The sequence below is a fragment of the Lontra canadensis genome, unplaced genomic scaffold (genome assembly GCF_010015895.1).
Source record: "Lontra canadensis isolate GAN:19392208 unplaced genomic scaffold, GSC_riverotter_1.0 scaffold138, whole genome shotgun sequence".
Classification (NCBI taxonomy): domain Eukaryota; kingdom Metazoa; phylum Chordata; class Mammalia; order Carnivora; family Mustelidae; genus Lontra; species Lontra canadensis.
Genome location: NW_022631132.1, coordinates 1,981,750 through 2,008,782, shown reverse-complemented (window position 1 = coordinate 2,008,782; position 27,033 = coordinate 1,981,750). Strand labels below are relative to the sequence as shown.

The 27,033-nt window shown below is 40.4% G+C and overlaps 1 protein-coding gene across 4 annotated transcripts in view; it reads left to right on the top strand.

The window, feature by feature from the left end:
- MBNL3 (muscleblind like splicing regulator 3) overlaps nt 1-27,033 on the top strand; it is a 101,861-nt gene that overhangs the window by 16,326 nt on the left and 58,502 nt on the right. For all 4 annotated transcript variants that reach the window (XM_032843355.1, XM_032843353.1, XM_032843354.1 and 1 more), the window contains exon 2: nt 25,879-26,743. In XM_032843355.1, coding sequence (XP_032699246.1) covers nt 26,567-26,743 — 177 coding nt within the window. In that variant the 5' untranslated portion in view covers nt 25,879-26,566. The remainder of the gene's footprint in view (nt 1-25,878; nt 26,744-27,033) is intronic.

The window sequence follows — 27,033 nt, the reverse complement described above, 5'->3', positions numbered from 1 at the left end:
TCTGCAAAAAAATACACGGGGAGAAATCAGGTATACCCATTGTGTGTGACTTTTACAATTGACTTCCTATAGCATATCAACCCTGGCATCCCTCCAAAGCAGGCTTTGACCACATGATTGCTATACCTATAACCGTGGAAAATTGCTTGGGCAATAAAATGTATCAGACATCATGTCTTCTTTTGGTTTGGAAAGCATATTTACAGGCTACGTGTTTATTAGTTTATTATAGGGCATCCTAAGTGTTCAGTGCCTTCCCTCTGACACATATGCACACAAACACACACACGAACAGTTTTGACATTCATTCATTCCTTCCTTTATAGTTCTGACTTGTATTTAAACCTGAGTTCTGTAGTAGATTGCAGTGGTGTTATAAATCTCTAACAGCTGTGGACCTTTTGCAGTTATATCGTCCCATATAATATCTGGCCTAAAATCAATCAATTATACCTTTTTATTTAAATTTAATGTGAGGTGCGCCTGGGTGGTTCAGTGGGTTAGAACCTCTGCCATTGGCTCAGGTCATGATCCCAGGGTCCTGGCATGAGCCCCGCATCGGGCTCTCTGCTCGGTGGGGAGCCTGTTTCCCCCCACCCCGCCACCACCTGCCTCTGTGCCTACTTGTGATCTCTCTCTTTCTCAAATAAATAAAATCTTTAAATTTAATGTGAACCATCACCAGTTTTTAGTACCAGAGCAGGCCTCACTATAGAATAATCTACTAGGGCAGGAAAAAAAAAGGAAAGGAGTATTAAAAAGTGATAGGAAGAGATGATATAATCTTGTGCTCCTTTTTAAAAGTTTATTTATTTATTTATTTATTTATTTATTTATTTATTTATGAAAGCTCTACACCCAACGTGGGGCTCCAACTCACACCCCCGAGAGTCACATGATCCACTGACTGAGCCAGCCAGGCGCCCTGTAGGCTTTTCTCATGGAGACAGTTCCTACTCCGTGACAGGCACTGTGATAAGCACTTTGCACACATCCTCTCATCTCATGCTCACTGGGACCCTGTGACGTTGGTGTTATTATTTATCTCCTTTTTACAGAAGGGGAACCCGACGCTCAGAGAAGTTAGTAGCATGCCCAAAGACATTCTGCTAGTAAATAGCAGTGTCAAAACTTGAACTTAACCCTGACTCCACAGTCTATGCTTAAAGTCTCTGTGGTTATATTATAGAAATATTTTTTTAAAAGATTTCACTGGGAAGTTGAGTGTGCCGTCTGTGTCTTTTACAATGCATTAGTGACCTTAGACTGAGCGCTGGATAAGGACAGTGCTTCTGGAATGAAGTAAACATCTGGAATGACCCAAAGCTGCAGACTTTCCAAGTTAGAGAACCATAAACTGTTAGAAGTGGAGGGGAGAAAGCATCATTCAATTAACAGCGCCCTTGTGCAGGAGAAGTCTGCTCCACACACCACTGTCGGTAACAGTAACCAGACTTCTAAAAGTCATATTATGGTGAGATATACTAGTATTCAATAGTGGCGGTGCCTGATATCTTTATAGCAATCTTTCGTTTAGGAGATTTTAATGTAAACTCTGCTGAACGCATGCAGCGATCACAGAATATTTTAAATCCTGGCTTGATTTTTCTGTTCTTTGACCTCCCAGGACTCTTCTGTTTCACTTTCCTTCCTATCCCACTTATTGCTTTTTTTCTGTCCCTGACTTTCACTTTCCTTCTTTTCTTTTCTTCCTTTCCTTTCTTTCTCGCTCTGCATTGGTTGCATAGTCAACATACCCTTACTGAGCACAGTCCATGAGTCATCTGTGTTTCAAGGTGCCGAGGATAGAACCCTAAGCAAGTATTCAAATAAGTTGTAATCTTAAGGTAAAGAACCTAGAAGTTATTCTACAAAGACTTTCAAATGTAAAGTAACAGCTAAATTCAGGGGGTTGTGGATCTATTTTCCAAGAGAGGCAAAAATAAATAAATAAATAAATAAATAAATAAATAGAGGCAATGGCTTGAGACAGCTTTGGACTCCCACTAATTCTGTCACCTTTAAGGAGGAAGTTGATTTCTTGCATGAAGACCCACACTCACCATCTCTGTTCTTTGTGGTACCTCCCTTAGTGGTCCCACCATGTACTGGGCACTTTGCCATGGCGCCCTGCATGGAGACCAAATCTTTGTTTTCCCACCAGCTAGCTCAATGTCTTGCATACAGCAGGTGCTTACTACTTCTGTAGTTTAACAAGTATTTGTTGAGAATTTAGTACCCATAAGGTATTGAGCCAGTGACAAGATGAATAAGACATGTCCCTGAGGTGCTCACGGTGAAGCAGACAGCTGATCTCAAGTTCTGCTATCCCATGACAAGGGTTGATCTGGACATGAGCAGACATGTTTGATGGGGATGCTGAAACCCTGAGCAGAATTCTGTGCTGGATCTAATTTATGTGCTCATCTGATATGCACATCCCTTCTGCGACATTGTCCCCTGCATCTGAACCCATCCAGTAAGAAGGTACTCATTTCCTTTTTAACAAGACAGGGAAGTTAATCTGCATTTTCCTGATCTCTAATGTCTGCATACTTGACTTCAAATCTATGAATACCATGTAATTATAGATTTCATTTGTAAATAAGACTTAAGTGGAGCTGTTGTTGATAATGCTTGGCACCTCCAGAAATTATATCTTCATGGAACTTTGAATAACCTTTACAATGATTTATTTATTTAGTAAGCTCTACACCCAGCGTGGGGCTTGAGCTCAGGACCCCGACATCAAGAGCTGTATGCTCTACCGACTGAGCCAGCCAGGTGCCCCAAACTTGACAGTTTTTTAAAAATTACTTCAATTCATTATGTGCCCAAATCCCTAGTAACAAACCTATAACTCTCAAGTGATGTTTATGCATTTTTGTGCCCACAGGAGGCAGGACAGAGTGGAGATGGGCAGCAAGTATTCTGAATTTGATCTCCGCTTTACTACTCAGCCACCGTGTGGTCCTGGACCAAGTTATTTAATCTTTCTGTGTCCCAGTTTCCTCATCTGAAAAATGGGGACACTAGAGGTGCTTGGGTGGCTCAGTCAGTTAATCATCCGACTCTTGGTTTTGGCTCAGGTCATGATCTCAGGGTCATGAGATCAAGCCCTACAATGGTCTCTACACTCAGCACGGTGTCTGCTTGTCCATCTCCCTCTGCTCCTCATGCTTTCTCTGTCTCTAAAATAAAGAAATACAATCTTAAAAAAAAAGAAAATGGGACAATAACAGTACCGGCCTCACAGGATTGTTATGAGCAATAAATGAATTAATGTATGTGAAAAAGATAAGATTCGTGTCAGACACATAGTAAACACTGTGTACATTTGCTGTTATTATATTTTCAGTTCGACTGCAATTACACGCTCTATTCTATTTTTCATAAATCATATATACTCCTCTTTAAATGGCATACAAATCACTGGAGATAGATGTGAAGGTTTCTCTTACATGGAGCCTCTAGTCCTTTGAGTCTTTCCATATGAAGAGCCAAGTAAGTTCACAATTCTGTATACTAAGAAATGAGAGGCCAACTTTGACATTCTTTTCTGCTCCTGCTCCATGGCCATAGAGTTTGACAATAAATTACACGACCATCTCCTATCGGCTTGGTAAAATCTCCTTAGCTCACATGTTATCCCATGCTAAGGGATCAGTGCTTTTCTAAAGTTCGATGTGTAGCTTAGAAGCTACAAGAAATAAAGCACACAACAGAATTGGATTTACACTTCTTGACTGCATCGATGCCATGCTGTTTGCCAGCCTTGTGATTTATGTACCTGTTTCTTTAGTCGACCAGTAACATCTTTGGCAGGATGCTGTCTGGGGGCCAACATTTAATGGTGAGTTTCAGTCTCCTACTGATGGTAACTGTTTTTGGCAGTGTTCCAGAATTCTGCATGGCCAAGACAAATTGACAAATACAAAGTCATTTAGAATAACAATGAATTAACACTGAGATTACTGTTGGCCTTTCATCTTTCTGTATTGTTTTCCTATTTATTATTTCCAGGGCAGTGATGATACAGTCATTTTCAGGATTAAGCACAGGAGAAAAAATGCTGAAAATGGCATGGAGCTGTGAAGCCTATGCTAAGTGCAGCTTAAGTAAGCAGTTAAGTTGGGTTTAGAAATTCACCAACAGGGGCACCTGGGTGGCTCAGTGGGTTAAGCCACTGCCTTCGGCTCGGGTCATGATCTCAGGGTCCTGGGATTGAGCCCCACATCGGGCTCTCTGCTCAGCAGGGAGCCTGCTTCCCCCTGCCTCTCTGCCTACTTGTGATCTCTCTCTCTCTGTCAAATAAATAAATAAAATCTTTAAAAAAAAAAAGAAAAAAAAAGAAATTCACCAACAGCCTTTATAACCTACTGTAATTATCCGCAGAAATCAACATGTGTTCAGTGACTAACTCTCCAGAGCTTTTATTAAGATAAATAAACAGAAGCAGCACTAACCAGTTCCCTTGCATTTCCTAATCTTTGGCATGCCTTTTGGTCATATTTTAGACTTAAGGAGGGCTCTGTCTCTCCCGAGGAATCCAAACTATGCCTTCTCCTCTTTGGCTGGCTGGAAAATTTAAATCTCCCTCTCGCTGATCAATTTCAGTCCCAAGCTTGTCTATATCCCTTTACATTGTGCATATGTCAAGGGATCTGAACATGTGGTATGTGTTAGCGAGCACCTCGCACAAAATAACAGTGTGATAGTCCAACAGTATGCTCGGTAGATTAAGATACTTACCGGGATACTGCCTTACTGGTTGGAACATAAACACTGACCAGAACACCCTTTCCACCGCACACTTCCGGACAACCCCCCGCCCCACAGATTCAGCAACAAAAATGTAACCAAGTGCCCAACATATCCTTCAAGACATGACTGGTGTTTCTAACCACAACCCAGAATTATTAGAAAAAGCATTTCAGAAGAGATCTACTGAGCCTGATTAAAAGAGACAAATATTAATGTTTAAAAGTTCTGGTTTTTGAAATCTCATTTTTATTTATCCCCTCCTTGTCTGACTGTTCCAATAAATGAGGTGTTAATATAATAAGACCTCAATGTGAATTTATGGACTTTTGTAATATTTTCATAGGCCAACAGTATTAATAAAAATTACTTGTCATTGAAATTATGGTGTTGAGCAAATATATTTTGGGATCAGAACCAGGATTGTAAAAAGGTAGATACTTTCAGTGAAAGTACTTCCAAAGTCATAGAGTTGGGGGGCAAGGGAAGAATATAGAATATTAATCTCCTGTGTTCTCTTTTTTAATGAAATCTGATTGAAGAATTATTTTCTCACCTAATAATAGTCTAAGGGAGTCTGGTGTAGAAGAGTCTAAAAGGAACAGGCACCACCACTGAATTTTTGCATGCACGCCTTTTTTTATTTCATAAATATGCATTTGTATCTGGAGGGAAGTTATTTTCTTTCATCAGTATCCTACATGCTTCAAAATACTTCTGCATTATTTAGAAATAGCAATGTAGACCAAACGGGTGAAGATGAACACTCTAAAATGTTTTTTGAAGTTCAGTTTGCCAGTGGAAATTTTTCAAATAACAGTAACACTTTGCTTATGCTGCAAGGATTTTCAGTTGGCATGTGGCTGCAAATGTTCGCGGCTACCCTGTGTTAGAAGTTGTAGTCTCCTGAAAAGAACACTGTTTGAATGGGTATGTTGCTTGTGTGTGTTAAGGGAAAAGCTACATCATTTTCTTCGGAAGCATGGCTTTAAAAGTTAAGGTCAGCTCCCTACTGTTCAGTGTAATGAACAACGAATATTCTAATTTATTTAAAAGAGTTACCACCATCTTGGCAAAATACAGAGTAGCTTACACAATGTGCCCCAAGTAGAGTTTTCTACGTGCAAATATATACACTTAATTTACTTGAGGGAAGCTTTTTAATAGGCTCCATATTTGAGTCTGATATTTATGCTAACATGTATTTTTGAAAACCTACTATGTACTCAGCCCTGAAACTGTTTTGGTTCCCTTTTTTCCACATTACTCCTTTTCCATTTGCTTGGCAATCCTCTTTTATCATTTCAGCTCCTGTGAACTTTTAGAAAATGGCATTTCAGGTGTATCAGATGGTTTTTAAAGCATGCTCTTCTTACCCCTGCTTAGCATAACGAGTGTGTTTGGATAACAAACGCAATAGGACATTTTTTGTGTGATTTCATCTTTAGCTGAGACACTACCATCCCACTGATGACTAATGGTTTTCCCGATTTTTCTATTGACACAAATAACCTGGTAAAGAAATGAGGTACGGAATTATCATTTTCCTTGGGTTTGTACTCTCATTTCTGTACTCTCACTTCCACTAAATGTGAAAATGGAGAATCCCTCCATTCTTTATCTTACCAACCTTTGCAAGTGTAAGAAGCAGGCTTTCTGGATTTTAGCTAGGTGTATAAGGTATACTTAATTTGGGATTTCTATTGGAGCATCATCTTGTTTCATTTACTATGAGTTGCTGACACAGTTTCTCAAATACACTGAAATAGTAATTAAATGGAACTCAACTGTCTGATACCCATAATCAATAAGAACATTTTATCTGTATTCGATTGTTATGAGAAATGAAATATGAATTTACCAGGGATTAAATATAAGAAAAAATAACCTGTATTGTAGCCTAAGGTCAATTCATATTGAAGCCAAACCCCAATAGCTTCTATTAACCTTAATAAGAATTGATGTCCAGGGATGCTGGCCTTAAGGCACTATAATAACTCTAGTAATGAGATAAAGATTAATTAGGGTTATTTTATGTTGTTTGGTAAAACAAAAACAGATGGTATTGAGAAGATTTCTACTAAAAGTAATTTCTGGTTACCACGATTTAAAAAAAATTCTCCCAGTAGTTTCATTAATTCAGTATGTTTTATATGATCTACTGATTTTGGACAACAATGTGCTTTCTCTTTTTATAAAACCGATGAAGGAAAACTATGTCTTCTCATGCATCCAGTCATTATGTTCGCAATCTCATGCCACATTCTTCTTCTCTTATCCCTTAAAAAAATTCAGCCAGCCTCTTTTAGTACAGTGAAGGCTGAAACTTTGTTAAATTTGCTATCTATACAGATTATATTTGATTGATTATGCGTGAGAAATCCACTCATTTTCTAAACATTATCCATTGTTACGGATTGATATGCAATTGATTCAGCTCTAATAAATAATCTATATATTTTAAATACGACCAAGGTGAGAAAAGCATGGTTTTAGCTATTTGGAGAGATTTTATAGGGTACATATTTCTTTTTTTTTTGTTTGTTTTTTGTTTTTTGTTTTTTGTTTTTTGTTTTTTTGTTTTTTGGGTTTTTTTTGGTTTGGTTTTTTTTTTTTGGATTTGATTTTTTATAAACATATATTTTTTTTCCCCAGGGGTACAGGTCTGTGAATCGCCAGGTTTACACACTTCCCCACACTCATCATAGCACATACCCTCCCCAATGTCCATAATAACCCCATCCCCCCCAACCCCCCTCCCCCCAGCAACCCTCAGTTTGTTTTGTGAGATTAAGAGTCACTTATGGTTTATCTCCCTCCCAATCCCATCTTGCTTCATTTACTCTTCTCCTACCCCCTTAACCCCCCATGTTGCATATCCTCTCCCTCATATCAGGGAGATCATATGATAGTTGTCTTTCTCCGATTGACTTATTTCGCTAAGCATGATACCCTCTAGTTCCATCCACGTCGTCACAAATGGCAAGATTTCATTTCTTTTGATGGCTGCATAGTATTCCATTGTGTATATATACCACATCTTCTTTATCCATTCGTCTGTTGATGGACATCTAGGTTCTTTCCATAGTTTGGCTATTGTAGACATTGCTGCTATAAACATTCGGGTGCATGTGCCCCTTCGGATCACTACGTTTGTATCTTTGGGGTAAATACCCAGCAGTGCAATTGCTGGGTCATAGGGTAGTTCTATTTTCAACATTTTGAGGAACCTCCATGCTGTTTTCCAGAGTGGTTGCACCAGCTTGCATTCCCACCAACAGTGTAGGAGGGTTCCCCTTTCTCCGCATCCTCGCCAGCATCTGTCATTTCCTGACTTGTTAATTTTAGCCATTCTGACTGATGTGAGGTGGTATCTCATTGTGGTTTTGATTTGTATTTCCCTGATGCCGAGTGATATGGAACACTTTTTCATGTGTCTGTTGGCCATCTGGATGTCTTCTTTGCAGAAATGTCTGTTCATGTCTTCTGCCCATTTCTTGATTGGATTATTCGTTCTTTGGGTGTTGAGTTTGCTAAGTTCTTTATAGATTCTGGACACTAGCCCTTTATCTGATATGTCATTTGCAAATATCTTCTCCCATTCTGTCAGTTGTCTTTTGGTTTTGTTAACTGTTTCCTTTGCTGTGCAAAAGCTTTTGATCTTGATAAAATCCCAATAGTTCATTTTTGCCCTTGCTTCCCTTGCCTTTGGCGATGTTCCTAGGAAGATGTTGCTGCGGCTGAGGTCGAAGAGGTTGCTGCCTGTGTTCTCCTCAAGGATTTTGATGGATTCCTTTCTCACATTGAGGTCCTTCATCCATTTTGAGTCTATTTTCGTGTGTGGTGTAAGGAAATGATCCAATTTCATTTTTCTGCATGTGGCTGTCCAATTTTCCCAACACCATTTATTGAAGAGGCTGTCTTTTTTCCATTGGACATTCTTTCCTCCTTTGTCAAAGATTAGTTGACCATAGAGTTGAGGGTCTATTTCTGGGCTCTCTATTCTGTTCCATTGATCTATGTGTCTGTTTTTGTGCCAGTACCATGCTGTCTTGATGATGACAGCTTTGTAGTAGAGCTTGAAGTCTGGAATTGTGATGCCACCGACTTTGGCTTTCTTTTTCAATATTCCTTTGGCTATTCGAGGTCTTTTCTGGTTCCATATAAATTTTAGGATTATTTGTTCCATTTCTTTGAAAAAAATGGATGGTACTTTGATAGGAATTGCATTAAATGTGTAGATTGCTTTAGGTAGCATAGACATTTTCACAATATTTATTCTTCCAATCCAGGAGCATGGAACATTTTTCCATTTCTTTGTGTCTTCCTCAATTTCTTTCATGAGTACTTTATAGTTTTCTGTGTACAGATTCTTAGTCTCTTTGGTTAGGTTTATTCCTAGGTATCTTATAGTTTTGGGTGCAATTGTAAATGGGATGGACTCCTTAATTTCTCTTTCTTCTGTCTTGTTGTTGGTGTAGAGAAATGCAACTGATTTCTGTGCATTGATTTTATATCCTGACACGTTACTGAATTCCTTTACCAGTTCTAGCAGTTTTGGAGTGGAGTCTTTTGGGTTTTCCACATATAGTATCATATCATCTGCGAAGAGTGATAGTTTGACTTCTTCTTTGCCGATTTGGATGCCTTTAATTTCTTTTTGTTGTCTGATTGCTGAGGCTAGGACTTCTAGTACTATGTTGAATAGCAGTGGTGATAACGGACATCCCTGCCGTGTTCCTGACCTTAGTGGAAATGCTTTCAGTTTTTCTCCATTGAGAATGATATTTGCGATGGGTTTTTCATAGATGGCTTTGATAATATTGAGGTATGTGCCCTCTATCCCTACACTTTGGGGTACATATTTCTTAAATTACTCTTGCAAATGTAGCCTTAAGCCGGGGAATCCACTATGCTTGCAATTCTGGGAGTTGCCACCAGGCGGCACAATTAACACCTTTCTCTCACCATCTTTGTTATCTATTAACTTCCCTATAGTCTGCTTTGTAAAAGCAGGCCATTACTCTATTTCTCCTGAACATTTGACAGCATTAATTTCAGCTTCCCTGAAAGCTGATAATAGTCAAATAAATAGACTTGGTTTGGAGTCAAGACACAGTGGCTTCAGGTCTCGTGATCACATGTCTTCTCATGCCATGGAAATTAAGAGTTTAAATGTGAAGAGAGAGTACAGAAAGAGAGAGAAAGAATAAATCAGACACTAATAAAGGGAGGGAGGGACTGGTGGAGGAAGGGAAGAGCTATTGAGAGACTGAGTTTAAAGCTTCTCCAAGGTATAGAACTAAGGATTCAACTCTGGTTATTAGAACTGAGCTCTCGTGCTGCCAGTGTTACTCTTTGTAACTGTGACCAAGTCATTTCTTCTTTATAGCCCTGTTGTCTGGTCTGAAAAATGAGGGCATTGGCCTGTGGCTCATCACTGCCCCTGTTGTCAGTCTGTGACTTAGGCTCATATTAAAGCAGAAATGTGGGGAATGCATCTTTGCTTGAGATCTTGCTTGGGTTCATGATTGAACAATTCAAAGAGCAATAAAAAGTACAGATCATTATACATAATGAAAATGTATATGTTCATTCTCTTCCTGTTTATGTCGTCATTTCCTGGTCCTGCTATCAATAAAGCACTCTGAATTTGGGAGACACGGGTAGACAGAACACTTCCGGACCCACATTAAAGGAAAACTAGACCTCTACGGTGGGTCTTTCTTTCCTCCACTTGTGTAGACCCAGTCACTGTGATGGACAAGACATACTACTTTTTTTTTTCTAAGTGGACACAGCTTGTCATTCTAGAGTTCTAGGAGTTTGTAGTTACAGAGCAAGGGAGATTCAGAACTTCCTTGCCTGCTACCTCTAAGAATTTGGGGATGTGAGATTATCTCCCCAACTAGAGAATAAACTCCTTGAGAGAAGAGAATCTGTCTTTTATGCATATCATGTCACCGGAAGACCAAATGCAGTGCTCCGTACACAGCACACAAGTTCACAACACACTTGCTCACTGATACCATGATAAAAAGTTACTGACTCACAGCATCTTAGCCTGACATGGTGATGTGGGTGTTTCTAGCCCAGTTTCCCAGGCCATGTGACAGAGACCCAGAGAAGAGGATTGTACCATATTGTGAGCCAGCTCAAGCCCTCAGCCAGCCCTCTGCTGTGCCTCGCTATGACTCTCTATAGTTTTCACCCAGAGATCCTTCTTGAGAAACAGAAAACAAGTCAACCTCTTGCTTTCATTTTCTCTTGTTCCTCTCCAGCGTTCCTCATTTTTCAAAGTATTTGTATAGGGAACTTGCTGGCTTCAGAGTGAATACATTGCTAAATATTTCAACGATTTTTTAATAATTATTTTAGAGTAAGGGAATGAGGTGTGTCAAATTCCTCTTCCCATATTGAACACCATGAGGTGATTTATTTCTGAAGCACTTAATGATTGCTTATTTTGTGTCAAGCGCTGTTGTAAGTCCTTTATAAATATTAACACATTTCAATCCAGAAAACAACCCTATGAGATGGATGCTATTATTGGCACCACTTTCTGGGTGAGGAAACTGAAGTCATATGGTTTAGGTAATTTGTCCAAGGTCTCCCAACTAGTAGGTAAGAGGATTGCGAGCAAGTCCTTCTGATTCCAAAATCCTGTACTCAACCACAGTGCTATGGTAGGATAATTTCCCTGTGTTTATAAAAAAGCAGGGACATTTCAATGTTTCTCTTTTTTGTTCCTGTAAGTAAATACTCAGTTGCTGAACGGTTCCCATTTCTCGTGGCACTTTATTTACTAATTGTCAAATTAACTTTCCTTTTTAAAGATCTGGGAAAGGTACTGTTAACGATCTGGAAATCATCTATCCTATTTGTTTTTTGCCACCTGGAAGCACTATACCTTTATTTGGATTATATAGAACTTTTTCCCATTTAATTAACTGATGTTGCTAATATCTGGGTAAGTTTTACTCTAGCCTCTAAGGTGCTATTACATCAGCTCTGTTTTCTGTCCCGAGGGCATCTCTACCTTTTTTTTTTTTTTTTCCATCTAGGTCCTTTGCCCTCTCCCACACTGGATTTCTTTAAATGTTTACTTTGGCTAAAGTCAAGCCCGAAACATCAAATAAGTACTGTAATTTGCTCCCTTGTGTATTTTTTTCATTGTCTTCAGATTCCTCACAACCCACATGCCACGTCTAATACAGTGCTATGCCGTGAACTGGGACCTGGGCTTATCATCTTCCTCCCTTACACCTGGGGAGTTCATGTCTGCGGTATGATTTAATCCGCTCGGGAAACCGAGGGGCTGAGGCTAAGTATCTTGACTGAGGTTCAAATGCAGGTCTTTGGGCCTTAGTGTCCTCATCTGTGCAATGAAAGCAAATGGGCTGAGAGCCCTCTAAGTGTCAGGCAACAGCCTAGGTCCTGCCCTGAAGCAGTTCTCAGAAATAGCTGCACAACTATGACCCAACGGGCTCGGGGTGGAGAGTTCTGTTCGAGCACTGTCCAGAGAGCCCCATGGTCCCTTTTCCTCAGTGGAGTTGAGAAGCTGGCTTTAGGAGAATGGGATTTCTCCCTTTCTAAGGGAGGCACTGTCCAGAAATCTATACAACCCTACAATTACCTGTCTTTTAAAAACAAATGTATGTGTGTGGCATTGCAATTCTATTTGCTGGGCGATTCAAGTCCATGAGAATAGGAACCATGTCCAATGTCTTGTACATAGTAACTAATACATATTTGTAGAGCAAACAAAGCACAACTCAGTTTTCGTATATGCAGATTCTTTCTATACACGACTGACCCTTCAGGATCTTTAATGGGCAACTCCTATGTTATGCATACTTACCCTTTTGTTATTTATGTTAATATTCAACTCAGCTCGTATTTATTGAGAACCTAGTTGTGTCAGGTACTATATACTAGGGGAGTTAACAGTAAATATACCTACGGTTCTAGCAATGTTTAATTCAAATTCGTGTTGTTCTTGAATGAAGTCATTGTAGCTAGGATGGTTTGGATAGGATGATGGAGATGGAAGCCGTATTATAGTCCGTGCCAGAGTGATGGAGAGTGTGGAAGAGGAGGTAGCAGGGGAAGAATTCCTGCAATGAAGGCTTAGGAAGCCTTCCTTGAGAAAGAGGCAGAGCTGAGGTATGGAAAAGTCACATCACAGAATTGCAGCTTAAGAGATAATAGAGACAATGGGAAGATACTTGAGGATCTCGGTCAAGGAATGGGTGAGTTCCTAATGATAACCGTGGTTTGGCTTATTCATCAGAAACCCCTGTGGGCCTGAACATAAGGTTTTCAAAAATGAAAGCTATATAGCATCTGGTTTCTTAAATTATGTCATCCTCTAAAATTATCTTTGGGAAATTTGTTTGAAATTTTGAAAATAAAATATACCACGAAGGGGCTATTGGCTTATCCATGTTTATGCCCTTGACATCTAGTTATGTGGCCCCAAGTTAGTCCTTAATATATGTTTATGCATGGAGTACATTTATGAAAGGGAAATTATAGAGAACTGTTATCGATATGCGTTCCATAAATGGATATGAGCCGTTTACCCCAAGTGGGTTAAGGTCATTTACTTGCCTGAAGGTAATGAGCTAGATTGATCTTTCAGGACTACTTGTAATTCTAGTATTCTCTAAAATCTTTATCAGTCCATAAAAGAGTTCTGTCAGACTTTTGACAAACATGATAACCCAAGTTGTGTTGTCTCAGTGATTACTAACACGGAAGCTGAATGTTTTTGGTAAAACAGCGTTTTGCATCACACGTGATTGATAATGCTGTCCGTATTCGGACCCCGGAAACGTAAGCTCCATTTTATGTCATTGTGAATGGAAGGAGTTTCTCTTATCCTGAGCACCCTTATGATCTTTTGTGGGATTATACTATTATTTTAAATAGAACCAAGGCATTTTGGTCTCCTTCATTGCTATAGTAAATTACAGGGCAGTCAAATGCAGCCATCGCAGTCATTCAGTACTACTCCGTGACAGAGACGTGGTAATGCTAACTGTAGTTTTCTGCCGCATCCCTGTAAGGTGTATTCACAGGGTTGCATAACACAACATGGTAACTACAGTATAGACTTTCACCAACTTTGAAGGACATTCTGTTCACCTTGGTACAAACCTAAGTGTTCTCTTTAGCTATTGGGCCATTTCTCCTCTTCCGCTTTTGCTTGGCCATTTAAGCTGAGTTGATTTTTTTTTTTTTTAATGATTGTTGCTTTATAGGTATCTTCTTCCTTCCCACGTGTGTTGGTGCCTACCTCAATGCGCTGACTTCCTTGCCGGTTTGACTTCAGCATTTTCCTGGAGTTCTCTTTTGAAATCCCTGCTTTCTTCTCCGGTCCTTCCTCAGATCTCATCCCAAAACCCTCACGTAAAGAAACCTGTCTATTTTTCCTTCTTTTTATGATTGGCATGCCCCAGATTTTGTTAGAGAAAGCTTAAAAAGGAGCGACAGAGAGAGGAGTTTTTGGAGGTGCTTGCTAACTTGTTGTAGTAGGATAGCTTCACAGTTGCTTCAGAATTTCTAAATCTTGCTCCAAAGTTTTCGTTTTGATTTGGATAACTTTTTTTTTTTTTGGTACAGAGTTTTTATTATTGGAGAAGGGATTTAGTATGCCCAAAGGCTTTCATGCTTCCCTTCTGTCAGCTGGATGCCAGATCTCCGGGCCACATGTTTCCTTGAATGCATGATTTTAAACCCAGCATATCAAGCATTTTCTAACTTATTTGCCAAACATGCATGAGAAGATATATTCAAAAAAATTATAAGCAATTCAGGATTCTCTGGTTTCCATGGAAAGACAGTAATTAGCTTTCACATTATAATTACAGGAAGCTGGGAAGAAAATTGAGACACTGGAGGTTTTTTAATTAGTGTCCACGACTCTATTATTATGACATCTGAGAATTTTGAATATGGAAAAACTCAATACCACTATTTGGTGACAAGTGGGGACTTGAGATTTGCAACAGATTTTGTTTTGAAATTAGACCTAAACGTTGCTCCTTCGTATTGTCTGCTTGACATGGCATCAGAGTGGTTGAATGAGACAGTGTCTGGTGCAGAGTAGAAGTTCCATAAATGTTAATGATTATTTACATCAAGGAATATCAATTGCTTAATAACCAGGATACTGCTTTAGAATACATCATGAAATGTGCTCAGCAAAGCAAATTTGTCTTCCTCATTGTGTTTTTGGTGACTTTTTGGTGAGCCCTGAACTATCTCTTGGAATTTTTACTCAATAGAATGCCCCAGTGTCCCAACTGATGAGAAATGGATGCAGAGAATATTTTTGTTTGTTTGTTTTATGCAGAGACTATTTTTATGGAATATTTTGTATGTATGTTTATCCTGACCCAAGGAGAGCAGGAGAAATGGGCTCCCGTAGGCAGAAGCAGGAAAAGTGAAGCCCAAACCAAACATTTGGTTAAAAGAGAAACGGACGAGATCATATGTTTTGGCTAGCAGCCGAAGTGGCCTCAAGCGTTAGACAGTTTGAGGCCGGTAAGCAGAGTCTGATGCTAGAACATTTTCAGAATTAGAGAGGATCAGATAGAGTGTGGTAGAAAAGCAGAGTCCACAGTTTAGGCAACCTATAGTAGAGAGGAAGTTGGGACAAAATTGCGTGTGTAAAAAAGGCGGTATTCTCTGACTCTGAAAGAGGATGGCAACGCAGTTGTATTGAAATTAACGGGAGACACAGACTCACAGGGGTCAGTAAGTCTTTGTACTCTCAGAGGCAGGGGCCTGCCTTTCCCCAGGGAGTCAAAACTATGGACAGTATCCCTCTGGTTTTCAGTAGTGTGAAATGCCTCCGTAGCCACAAATTCAAGTCCACTATGGTTATGAGTTGCCAGGGGGAAGAAACTAAATGAATCAGGATGGTGAAGTTCAACTTCTGGGAACTCTGCCTACCCATTCTGATCACAGATCGCCAAGATGTAAGATACGATGTAATTGGATCACGAGCTCTTCATGTGTACACTAACAATTTCAGGCATTTAAGCCAAGTAGAGGAAACTTTCTGGGCCTCTGTTCAAGGTCGAAGTAATCAATGCGTTACTTTGTGCCTCCCTGGTTGTGCTAACTGTTGTGAGTTCATTTAGAGTTACTTGGAGCATTGTCATTTTGATGTGAACTTGATTTTCCACACCCTCCTTTTTAAAACCCAAAATCAGGATTTAGATCACGCACCTTACAGGGGGAGGCACATAAGTTATTTCCCCATTTTTGAAGCCGACTGGAATTGAAATTGATAGATTTTCCGGAATTGTTCTTATCGAAGATGAGTATTACATTTCAGAGTTAAGGTGTTGCTTTCCATTCTCATGGCATAAACTAAGCTTCTCTCCACATCCCCTCTACTGGTTGAGGTTGACCTCATCTTTCTTTAGTGTTAGCAGAGGCATTGGCTACTTGTCCAAAATGCAATGAAAACATGTTAAAAAGCCATCCTAGTTTACCTTTCCTCTAAATTTTTCTGTAAAGAAAGGCCCCTGACTCCCAATCCAGCAGAGATCTCTGAAATATCTAGAGAAAAATGGAATTCTTAATTAATTAATTTTAAAGATTTTATTTTAAAGTAATCTCTACACCCAATGTGGGACTTGAACTCCTAACCACAAGATCAAGAGTTGCACCCACTACTGGCTGAGCCAGCCAGGGGCCCCTGGAATTCCTATTGTAGGCTTTTAAAGAAGGATACTCCCAGGTCCATGTGAAGGTTGGGAGAAGTTGAACTTAAGATTCTGTCCTGTGTTCCCAACTCTAAAGCAGCCCGCTTCCCTATCAGCTCCAGGCTATTTGTTTATAGAGATATATTTCGGTTGGATAGGATATGAATGAGAAACATAATGCTTCCAGCAGCAGTCACTTCAGACACAAAGCAGGAATCACTTCAGAACACTCGGGTAGAGGTGCCTAGAAAACTCCCTTTCCCAGAAAACTCCCTTTAAGTCTACTAGAAGTTTTGGCATTGATGTGTTAAACTACTAGGTCCTTGAAACCAGGATGCATTTGGTTCTCTCCCAACATTTTCAGCCACAAAGCTTTGTCCCCCGTCCTTTCACTAGTTTTATAAGCACTTCTAATAAGGAGCAGAGGTTTTGTATTGACACTGAGAACCTTAATTTATTGGCTGTAATACCAGCGATGAACTCAGGGAGGGCAGCCCTCACGGGATGTTTCCTAAATAAAGCGATGAATTCCTTTACACCATTAAATCGCTTCGATGCAACTTGTTTGTTTCTCTGACAAACAGCCATCCTTATGTGACTCATAAGGCTGCCTAGAGAGTTACGTGGCCATTTATAAGTATTCGTGGATAAATAAACATTTGGTGATAGCTTTGGATCATTGTTTTGCAGTGTGTGTGTGTGTGTGTGTGTGTGTGTGTATTGATGAACAGTGAATGTTCAACCAAGTCTTATCAGTGAGTAAATTGGCCCCGAAAATGCAATTGAATTCAACTCACTGTGTACTTTGAAGTCAGACCACTGGGGTGCTGGTTAAAGTCCTGTAGCAGGAATTTACAGGACGCTGGTAGGGCCAAAAAAGTGGCTATTTATTATTTTTTTAAAGATTTTATTTATTTGACAGACAGAGATCACAAGTAGGCAGAGAGGCAGGCAGAGAGAGAGAGAGGAGGATGCAGGCTCCCTGCTGAGCAGAGAGCCTGATGCGGGGCTCGATCCCAGGACCCTGGGATCATGACCTGAGCCGAAGGCAAAGGCTTTAACACACTGAGCCACCCAGGTGCCCCAAAAGTGACTATTTAAACTTAACTCCCCGCCTGAGCTTGTTCTGTGACAAAATGTAACTGAAAAAAAAAAAAAATCCTCGTGGAGCTCTCAATTAAAATTGTAATTTTAAAAGGAATTTCCATCATAGAGATTAAGATTGACAAGTATTTGAGTCAGTCTGGAAAATAGGAATATAAATTCTGTGTCCGTAATGAACTGGGGTCACCCATAAATGGGGAGTTGATGAAATGCGGACAAGAAGCTGCACTTTTCATGTTGTTTCTCTCACTACTTTTCACGTAAGTCTGACTGGAATCCCTGCCAGGCTTGGCCTAATGTGGCCTAGGAGCAACAACCTTCCTCTACCTCCCTTTCATCTTTCGTTCAACACTGGAGAGTGTTGGGTACACACTCTGACTGTGTGTTGTGGGCTCCTTAAAGAAAACCATTTTAAAACGGTAGATCATTGTGACCACACCACGTTCATGGCCACGAGGTTTCTACTCAGCTTAAAATCTGTGAGTGAGGCCCCTACTTCCATAACAAATATATATTCCTTGGGCCACTTTCCAGGCCCTTTGGAAACTGCCCAATTATTTGCCTTCGGCGGCGTCAGTGGCCATCCCAGCCGGCCCATCCCTGCTTGCCGTCCTGCGGCAACTCGTGTTCTCTTTTCCTGCCTTCTCCCACCCAGTTTCTGTTTCTTCATTCATTTATTTTTTTAAGATTTTATTTGTTTATTTGACAGAGAGAGAGAGCACACAAGTGGGCAGAATGGCAGGCAGAGGAAGAGGGAGAAGCGGGCTCCCTTGCTGAGCAGGGGGCCTGATGCGGGGCTCGATCCCAGCACCCTGGGATCCTGACCTGAGCCACCCAGGCGCCCCTCTTCATTTGTTTTTTAAGGGCCTGCTCCACGTGTTCCTCTTCGAAAGTTCTGGTGACAGACTCCAGACCTGAGTGACATTCTCCCTTCAGAATCCTCCCTGCATTTGTTGTTCATGTACCTGAAGTTGACTCTTAAGTTTATCTACATTGTTGGCTTTTCTTTCTCAGTATGTTGTTCTTGCCTCCCCAACTCGAGAAGCTTCCTCAGTGCAGAAGTGGTATCTTTCACCTCTTCAGATTCCCCAGAAGCTTGGGACACAAGTCTGTGCATACAGTTGGTGTACCATAAATGTTTGTTGATTGATTGATATTCTCACACATGAACATTTTTAAAGGCGGAATTTTAGGGAGTGGTGATAAATATTTGTTAAATGGATAAAGTGAAAAATGGATATGGGTTTTTGTTTATTTTTTGCTCCTCCCCTTCGTGGCCAGCCTACATCTATCTAGCACAGTGCCTGGGTCATATTAGATGCCCAATAAGTATGTGTCAAATGAATTTTCAGCAAAATCACCCTGCATGGTATTAAATGCCATCAGTCTTATGACTCATTTTGTATTTCACTCCTCTCAAATGTTGGAGTATTATAGGACTCGAATTGCTCGAATGTTACATTCTCATTGACTTCAAGTTCAAATCCAGTTCATGAACGAAGAGCTTTTAATGGCACTGGGACTTATGTCCCATGAACACAAGGACGCAATGAACCAGTGTTGTTTAACAGTAACTGTGTCTAGAATCCAGGTTTTAAGGTATATTTATATTAAATCAGATTTGTTTAAACTCTCTAAATGGCATTTATTAGCAAGTTTTGTGTACTATTGAAAAGAGCGATACCTTTTGTTAAAAAAATAAATAAATAAACTTGGACAGACACAGCCAGTTACATATGTTCATAAAGTTACAGTCAAAAGAGACACGGGGAACCTGTAGGATTTTTTTTTTCCTGTGACCCTATGTATGAACTGAAGTGAGGGGGTTCTCTCTCTTTTTTTTTTAAGATTTTGCTTATTTGTTTGACAGATAGAGATCACAAGTAGGCAGAGAGGCAGGCCATGGGGGGAGCAGTCCCCCTGCTGAGCAGAGAGCCCAATGCGGGGCTCGATCCCAGAACCCTGGAATCATGACCTGAGCCAAAGGCAGAGGCTTTAACCCACTGAGCCACCCAGGCGCCCCTGAGGGCGGTCTCTTAATTGCCTTATGAAATGGAATAACTTGGCTTACCTGTTTTTTGTAGAAAGTATATTGAATGTATTACCCTAGGAGTAGTATGGGGGAAAACTGCAATGATGCTTTAAAAAAAAAAACTTAATGAAAATGTTCTGCACATAGGCAGAAGAGCCTTATTTGTCTGGCCTTTTTTCAGTCAGAAAAGCCCATTTTCCATAGGATGCCTGTGAAGTCATCCGTGGTGCTGAACACTTCTCCTGAGCCTTGAAGAGCATGTATTGGTAGACCACTAACCAAAACAAGTGGGGGAAAGAGAACTTGAAGCAAAATCAAAAACTTGAAAGCTTTTCAACTTTGTCAGCTTGCCAACTCAAGCAGTGTGGGGCAGGTGTGTCATATATTCGTGGAGCCAAAATAAATGGTCACTAGAAATTGCGAGCTAATACAGATGTAAGAGAAGCTTAAAATGGAAGGAAAGCAAACATTGTTTTCGTTGTTTATCCAGGAGCTTGAGAAATGCCACTTCAGATAGTGCTTTAGGTGCCAAATAGTATCTGTGTGATCTTCGGGACGAGGTGTTGGCAGAGTTTCCGTGTTCTGTGCTGGCTTGTGCAGGGAAGGTAAAATTGAGGACAGGACACGAAAAGTGTAGGAAAAATGGCCTTGCAACCGGCTTTGGAACAAGTTACTATTTCCATTAGATCAGTAGAAAGTATTTATTCTTTTGTTTTACCATCAAGGAGACTTCCATGAGAAAAGGTATGAATCCTTCAAAAAGCCGTAATCTCCTTTTTCTAAGGAGGCACTTGATAGTGAATCTAGTGTGTATATAATTTCAAAGTAAAAACATTTATACTTTATGTCTTCTCGAGAATTCTTTTTTTTTTAAGATTTTATTTATTTATTTATTTGTCTGGTGCGGGGAGAGAGAGAGAAAGAGAGAGAGAGCACATAAGTAGGCAGAAAGGCAGGCAGAGAGAGGGGGAAGCAGGCTCCGTGCTGAGCAAGGAGCCCAATGCAGGACTCAATCCCAGGACCGTGAGATCATGACCTGAGCCGAAGGCAGCAGCTTAACTGAATGAGCCACCCAGGCGTCCCTTCTCAAGAATTCTTACAGATGAGCATTAATGAACAGTCAAAAATGAACCCTTATTTTCCAGGAAGAAAATGTAAGCAGTGTTTCTTCGTGGCTCCAAGGGAAATCACCAACCCCACTCCCAGCTCAGTTTCATCACACTGGTTATTGGGCAAAAACATTCCAAAGATTAACCTACTCTTTGAAGATACAGACAGAAATCTTTTGCATGCCCTGTATTTTTAGTCTAAACCCAGGATGAGATCTTGCTGCAACCAAATGAGCAGGAATAGACCATTCCTGATGACAACCGAATGTTCCATATATCAAGAATCCCAGGTCCTGTTTGCATTTTTCTTTTCCAAATGGGATTTGAAAGCCAGAATTGTGAGAAAATACTCAACTTTACAGGGCCAACTGATTCAAAATTGACAGAGTTGGCCAAAGTTCAGCCAACCTAGACAGAGTTCAACTGACAAAACTTGCCAGCAAGGTAAACAGAGGGTTAATGTTAAATTCCCATTTACCCTTTGACTTCTCAAAATAGGAATCCTGAGGAATGCAGCACGGCTCCAAATTCCCATGAGAAGACTGAGCCAGCAAAACTAAGTAAGACATGATCTCTACCCTCAAGGAATGTACAGTCTAGTAAGGGAGAAAATTTAAGGGTCTATAATGAAGAAGAGTGTTTACAAATGCACTATGTGCCCTAAGACAGACACAGTATCGTGATGTGGTTAAGAGGGGACTCTGGACTCAGGCTGCCTGGGTTTGAACCATGGTTTGGTCATCTACAGGCTACACAAAGTTGTACAAATTAAATGAATGAATCTTCCTCTACCTCTCTCCTCCCCATCTGTAAAATGAGACAGTAGTACCTCCCCCACCAAGAGGAATCCAGGGAGCAGTACCACCTGGTGTGAGTAATTCTGAGGTCTTCCTTCTGGGGCTGTACTTTGATGCAGTAGTGTTTGAGTGTATGCTTAAAAGTCTTCTTAAGTCATGGGGCTTGATGGCCCATTCATGGTGAATTAGCCTCCGCCACAGTTAGAAGACCTAGCGTCTGCCTCCAGTCCTTCATAAACTCTCACAATCATTTCACTTCCTGGTACCTTAGGTTTCTTCTCTAGTTAAATGAGCATAGGAAGTCCCATGTCAGCAGGGACCCTATCTTGTTCAACATCTAGAACAGCATCTGGCTCATAGTAGGTGCTGGCTAGACATTGGTGCAGCTCAACTCGGGGAAATGAAGATGTTGATACAACAGACGTAAACGTAATTTTGAGAAGGAGTCATGAGTACTACGCAAAAATGACTGGCTTTCCATGTTTAAGGTTCCCAGAGAGAGAAGAGATAAGACATTTCTCTGCCAGGATCTAAGCATGAGATTTGGGAGCAGGAGATCTTGCCTCAAGTTTTGGCTCTACCACCTAAGGCTTTCTAACTGTAGAAACTTTTTAACCTGTTTGGGTTTCATGTCTTCATTGGTATTTTTGGGTGATCACCCATGTTTCAGAGTGTTCTTTAGAGCTCCCAAGATCAAGGAAATAAAACTAGCAAATCAAATACCACACAAGTATAAATATACTAAGAAATGGTAGTTCTTCATTCTTTACATTAGAGGACGATCAATCATAAAAAGAAAAATTATATCCCTGTTACTCAAGTGTAAGGTAGTGAAGATAGAGCTGTATTGTCCCCCTGACAAAGTTGACCTTCTTTAAAATACAAGGGAAAATGGCCCACTCCCTGTCTTGCATACATAGCCAGACAAGTTGAGCTCCTCGAGAGAACTACTCTCCCTGTAGCTGCTACGCCTCGCTGCTTCTGCACCAGCTCCAAAACCTGTTCCAAGTCTGCAGGAAGACATGCGCTGGCTAGGACTGTTTCTGAAGTATTGGCCAGGGTCCCATCAGAGGTTGCAGGCCAATTTCAAACAAAAAAAAGAAAATTCCTTCTCCCACTGCTCCATCTTACATAAAATACATGGCCAGAGTCCAGGTCTTGTTTGCATTTTTCTTTTCCAAAAGTTCAAAATTCAAATTTATTATTTATTGCCTGTTTCTATATTTGATGGATTTCTGTAGAAAAATCTTTTTCCAGACCCTCACTGTTTATGTTCTTAGCGAATTTTACATATATATAATATATTATATGATATATATGTTATATGTTATATATTATATATATTATATACATATATATTTCTTTTTGGTTGTTTTTCATTCACATGTATTCAGACAGCCTATATAATTTAGTTGCAGGACTAAATTTGAATATATCTTTAAATATAAACTTACAAACTTGCAGAATGTTCTCTTTTAGAGTATTTTCCATACTACACTAAGTCAACTACCGTATGGAAACTAATTTGCGCTTGAAATTCCACTTAGGAACACTACGTAGAATTTGTGTCTAGGGAGAATCCAAAAAGAAAGCTTGGGGTAGCCAGTCCTATCACTCGTGAGGCTTTTTTGGTGGGGAGGGGGATGCAGTGTTTCTTTAGACTTTTTTTTTAATGTATGTAATTCACATACTATCCAATTCACCCATTTAAAGTGTACAATTTAGGGAACGGGTTTTAGTATATTAAAAAATTGTGCACCTATCACTACTATCTAATTCCAGAATATTTTCATCACTCCCCAAGGAGACTCTGGACCCATGAAGCAGGTACTTCACTTTCTCCTCTCCCCAGAGTCCTCACAACCACTCATTTGCTTTCTGACTCTGTGGATGTTTCATCTAAATGGAGACATACTATGTGGTCTTGGTGACTGGCTTCTTCCACTTAAGCATAGTGTTTTCAAGGTTCATCGATGTTGTAGCACATAGTAGTACTTTGTTCCTTTTAATGATGGACTCACTTTGCAGGTATTATTACCTCTTGCATATCCATTCATCTCTCTGTGGACACTTGGGTTCCGATTTCTCCAAGTTTTCTGGTTCTCACCGTAGCCATCCTAATGCCGGCAAAGCGGTATCTGACTGTGGTTTTCATTTACATTTCCCCATCTGGCTATTTAAAAATTATATGGTAAATATTTTCCTAGAGGTCATTTGCCTGACAACCTTAACCCTCTAGGACATGAGCCTGTATGGAACATATTGCAAAAGGCCCCCAAACCAGAAAACCTTGCACTTTGCCCCCCCGAGGCCCACCATTCAGTGAGTAACTCTTATTCAACATTCATGATTGGCTGTTATGTTTTCCAGAAGGGAGCTGGACACCTATGGCAGGTGCTGTGGCAGGAAGACAAGTGACAGTAGAAGTGGCCATTAACAATCTGCCACCAAAGGAGGGAAACTGTAATACTTTCTATGACGTTTATGACCCCAAGTCTTCCACTAGAGGTCAAATGATGTTCAGTATTTTGTAAGAAGACAAATCTAGCTATAATACATTTTAGAAAGGGTTCCGTGAAGGATGACTCAGAGAAATATGTATTTGCCCTTGGATGGATAAGCTTGCCTGAATTTTCTAGATATTTAATTTCCCAATGATATTAGGTGGTATTGAGTTTCATCTTGACTGTGGAAAGACAAATGGAAGATTCAGATTCTGTAGAGTTGTAAAAGATCCTATTCAGAAATTTAAATGAAATGGGGCACCTGGGTGGCTCAGATGGTTTGGTGTCTGTCTGCCTTTTGCTCAGGTCATGGTCTCCAGGTTCTGTGATCAAGCCCCACGTCAGACTCCCAGCTCAGTGGGGAGTCTGCTTCTCCTTCTCTCTGCCTCTCCCCCTGCTTGTGTTCTCTCTCTGTCTCAAATGAATTGCTAAATCTTCAAAAAAATTTTAATGAAATGTTTTTAAGAACTTGAATTCTACTTTTTTGATGACATTGACCACTGGTTGATTTGACTGATACTCAGAGCTTACTTTTATTTTAGAAAATTCCTGTTATTTCGATACGCGTTGTGGCATGATGCCAATAAATTAACCTTTTATCCGTTCTCTCAGCTGAGTTGCTAAAGATTGTTGCCGGTTGATGCTGGGTTAAACTGCAAACCTTAAAGCTGCCTGGTATTCAATGTATAACTGAAGACTGCTTTCTGTCTCGCTTACTTGTATATGCTGAAACTTCCTCCTGTGTTAAGTTGCAGTATCCCTCTACAGAGACTAGGAACTAATGGGGCATACACAGAAAAAAAAAAAAAACCCAGGGGCATCTGGGTGGCACACTCTGTTAAGTGTCTGCCTTCAGCTCAGGTCATGATCTTGGGATCCTGGGATCGAGTCCTGATGCAGGGATTCTGTTTCTCCCCCTCCTTCCTGTTCATACTCTTCTCTCACTATCCCTCTCTCAAATAAATAAAATATTTAACCCACTGAGCCACCCAGGCACCCCTAAATAAAATATTAGAAAAAAAAAACCCTAGCATCTTCTCAGAGAATTTTTTTTTCTTTATCTGAAGCCCATTTTATATCCCCTCCCCCACCTCATCCAAGGTCGGAGTCTGGCCAGTTACCTCCTGACCATTTGTTGTGATCCTCAACAACTACATTTCAAAATGTAAGAGCAACTTACATTTTCTCAGCAATTCCTATGCTGGATTTTGAGAGCAGATAAGCAAGCCTTCGATCAGACCACAGCGAAGTCAGGTTAATGACAGGTCTTCTCTAGCCTCTAGAAACTGAGGGGCTGTCCTGTCCTGTTCTGGCATTTTCTGTGCGGTGAACCCCCAAATGAATTTCTGTCCCGAAACAAAATGAAAACATCTTTTCTCCTTTTTAATTGGGCTTGTATTTCTTTCTCTTTTTTAAGATTTATTTATTTTAGAGAGAGAGAGAGAAAACATGTGAGCCAACGAGCAAGGGGAGGGGCAGAGGGAGGGAGAGAACCCTTGAGCAGACCCTGCTGCTGACCGCAGAGACCCGCACGGGGATGGAGGAGGGGCTCCATCCCAGGACCCTCAGACCATCACCTGAGCTGATACCAAGAGCCCGCTTAACCAACTGAGCCTCCCAGGTGCCCCAACTGGGCTTGTATTTCAACAGTAAATTTATGTAGCTGCCTTCTTTTACTCTACACTGGGAAATGCTCTTTTTATTCACAAGGGTTGGCTGTATTGTGTTGCACTGTCAATATCTAGACGCTTCCTGTTTTAAACAGGATAGGGTACTTCGTTTCCAAATCTGGAGTTTAAAACTGAAATATTGCAATCTATTAGCTAATTTTATTTTTTTTTCTTGCAGATTTCTGAAAAGTGCCTTTTCTGAACGCTGCTGCTTCGATTCCCCTCTAGAGCTGTTTGCTTACAAACCCCTCTCCCTCCCCAGCCCCCAAACCTGGTTTGCTTGTAGTTCAGTCTCAACAACTTGTCCATTCTCTTTTCCCTTTGATTCCCAGTTTTCCTAGTCATTTTCCCTCCTCCTGACTTTGCAGCACGTTTTATTTTTACAGTTGTCCCATCCTTACCAATCTTAATCATTAAATCCTAGAAATAGGGAGAAAAACATTTCTCCCCTTGATCTGAGACCATTCCACAAATTGAAGGGCAACGAGCAGTGTATGCTTTTTGCAAGAATAATTGAAAACATCAGCTAAAAAGCACAGAATTCTTTTGAAAGCCTGCCAGTTACTGGAAGTAACTTTGGCAGAGGAACAAATTAAACACTCAATATCTTAACCTTTCTGGTTGCCTTCTTAGGAGTTGGTCTCTCATTTAATTTTTAGCTATTCTGATACGAATTTTATTTTGCAATTGGCTTTTTGTTTGATCAGGCCAAATTTTGGCTGGGACGAAAACCTAAGTGCTAACAAAGAAGCATTTCAGCAAAGCAACCTCATCACTTCGCATCTAGCTTGAATTCACTTTTAACCTTTTAACAGCACTGAAACTGTCCTAAAGAGGGTGCACTTGATTCTAACTTCGCTTTCAATATGACGGCGGTCAATGTCACCCTGGTTCGAGACACCCAGTGGCTGACTTTAGAAGTCTGCAGAGAATTTCAGAGAGGAACCTGCTCTCGAGCCGATGCAGACTGCAAGTTCGCCCATCCGCCGAGAGTCTGCCACGTGGAAAATGGCCGAGTGGTGGCGTGTTTTGATTCCTTAAAGGTGAGTCCCATCTACACGCATATGTTTTGTTTAAATTTGTTGATGTCTGTGTGTTTTGAAATATGATGTGCCTTGAAGTTAGTGACGTTAGTAACAGCACAGAAGTAGTAAGTTTTGTTTGTTTGTTTGTTTCTTTGAAGACAGGATATAGACTCTGTGCTTGTAGAACTAAGCCAGACTATAGCTCATCTCATCTCCTCAAAGCCCGCTGATTAAGATAGACTTGAAGGGAAAAAAAATGAAAGAATTTTTGTAGGAATGAGAAATTGCAGCCTCGCCATACTTTACTT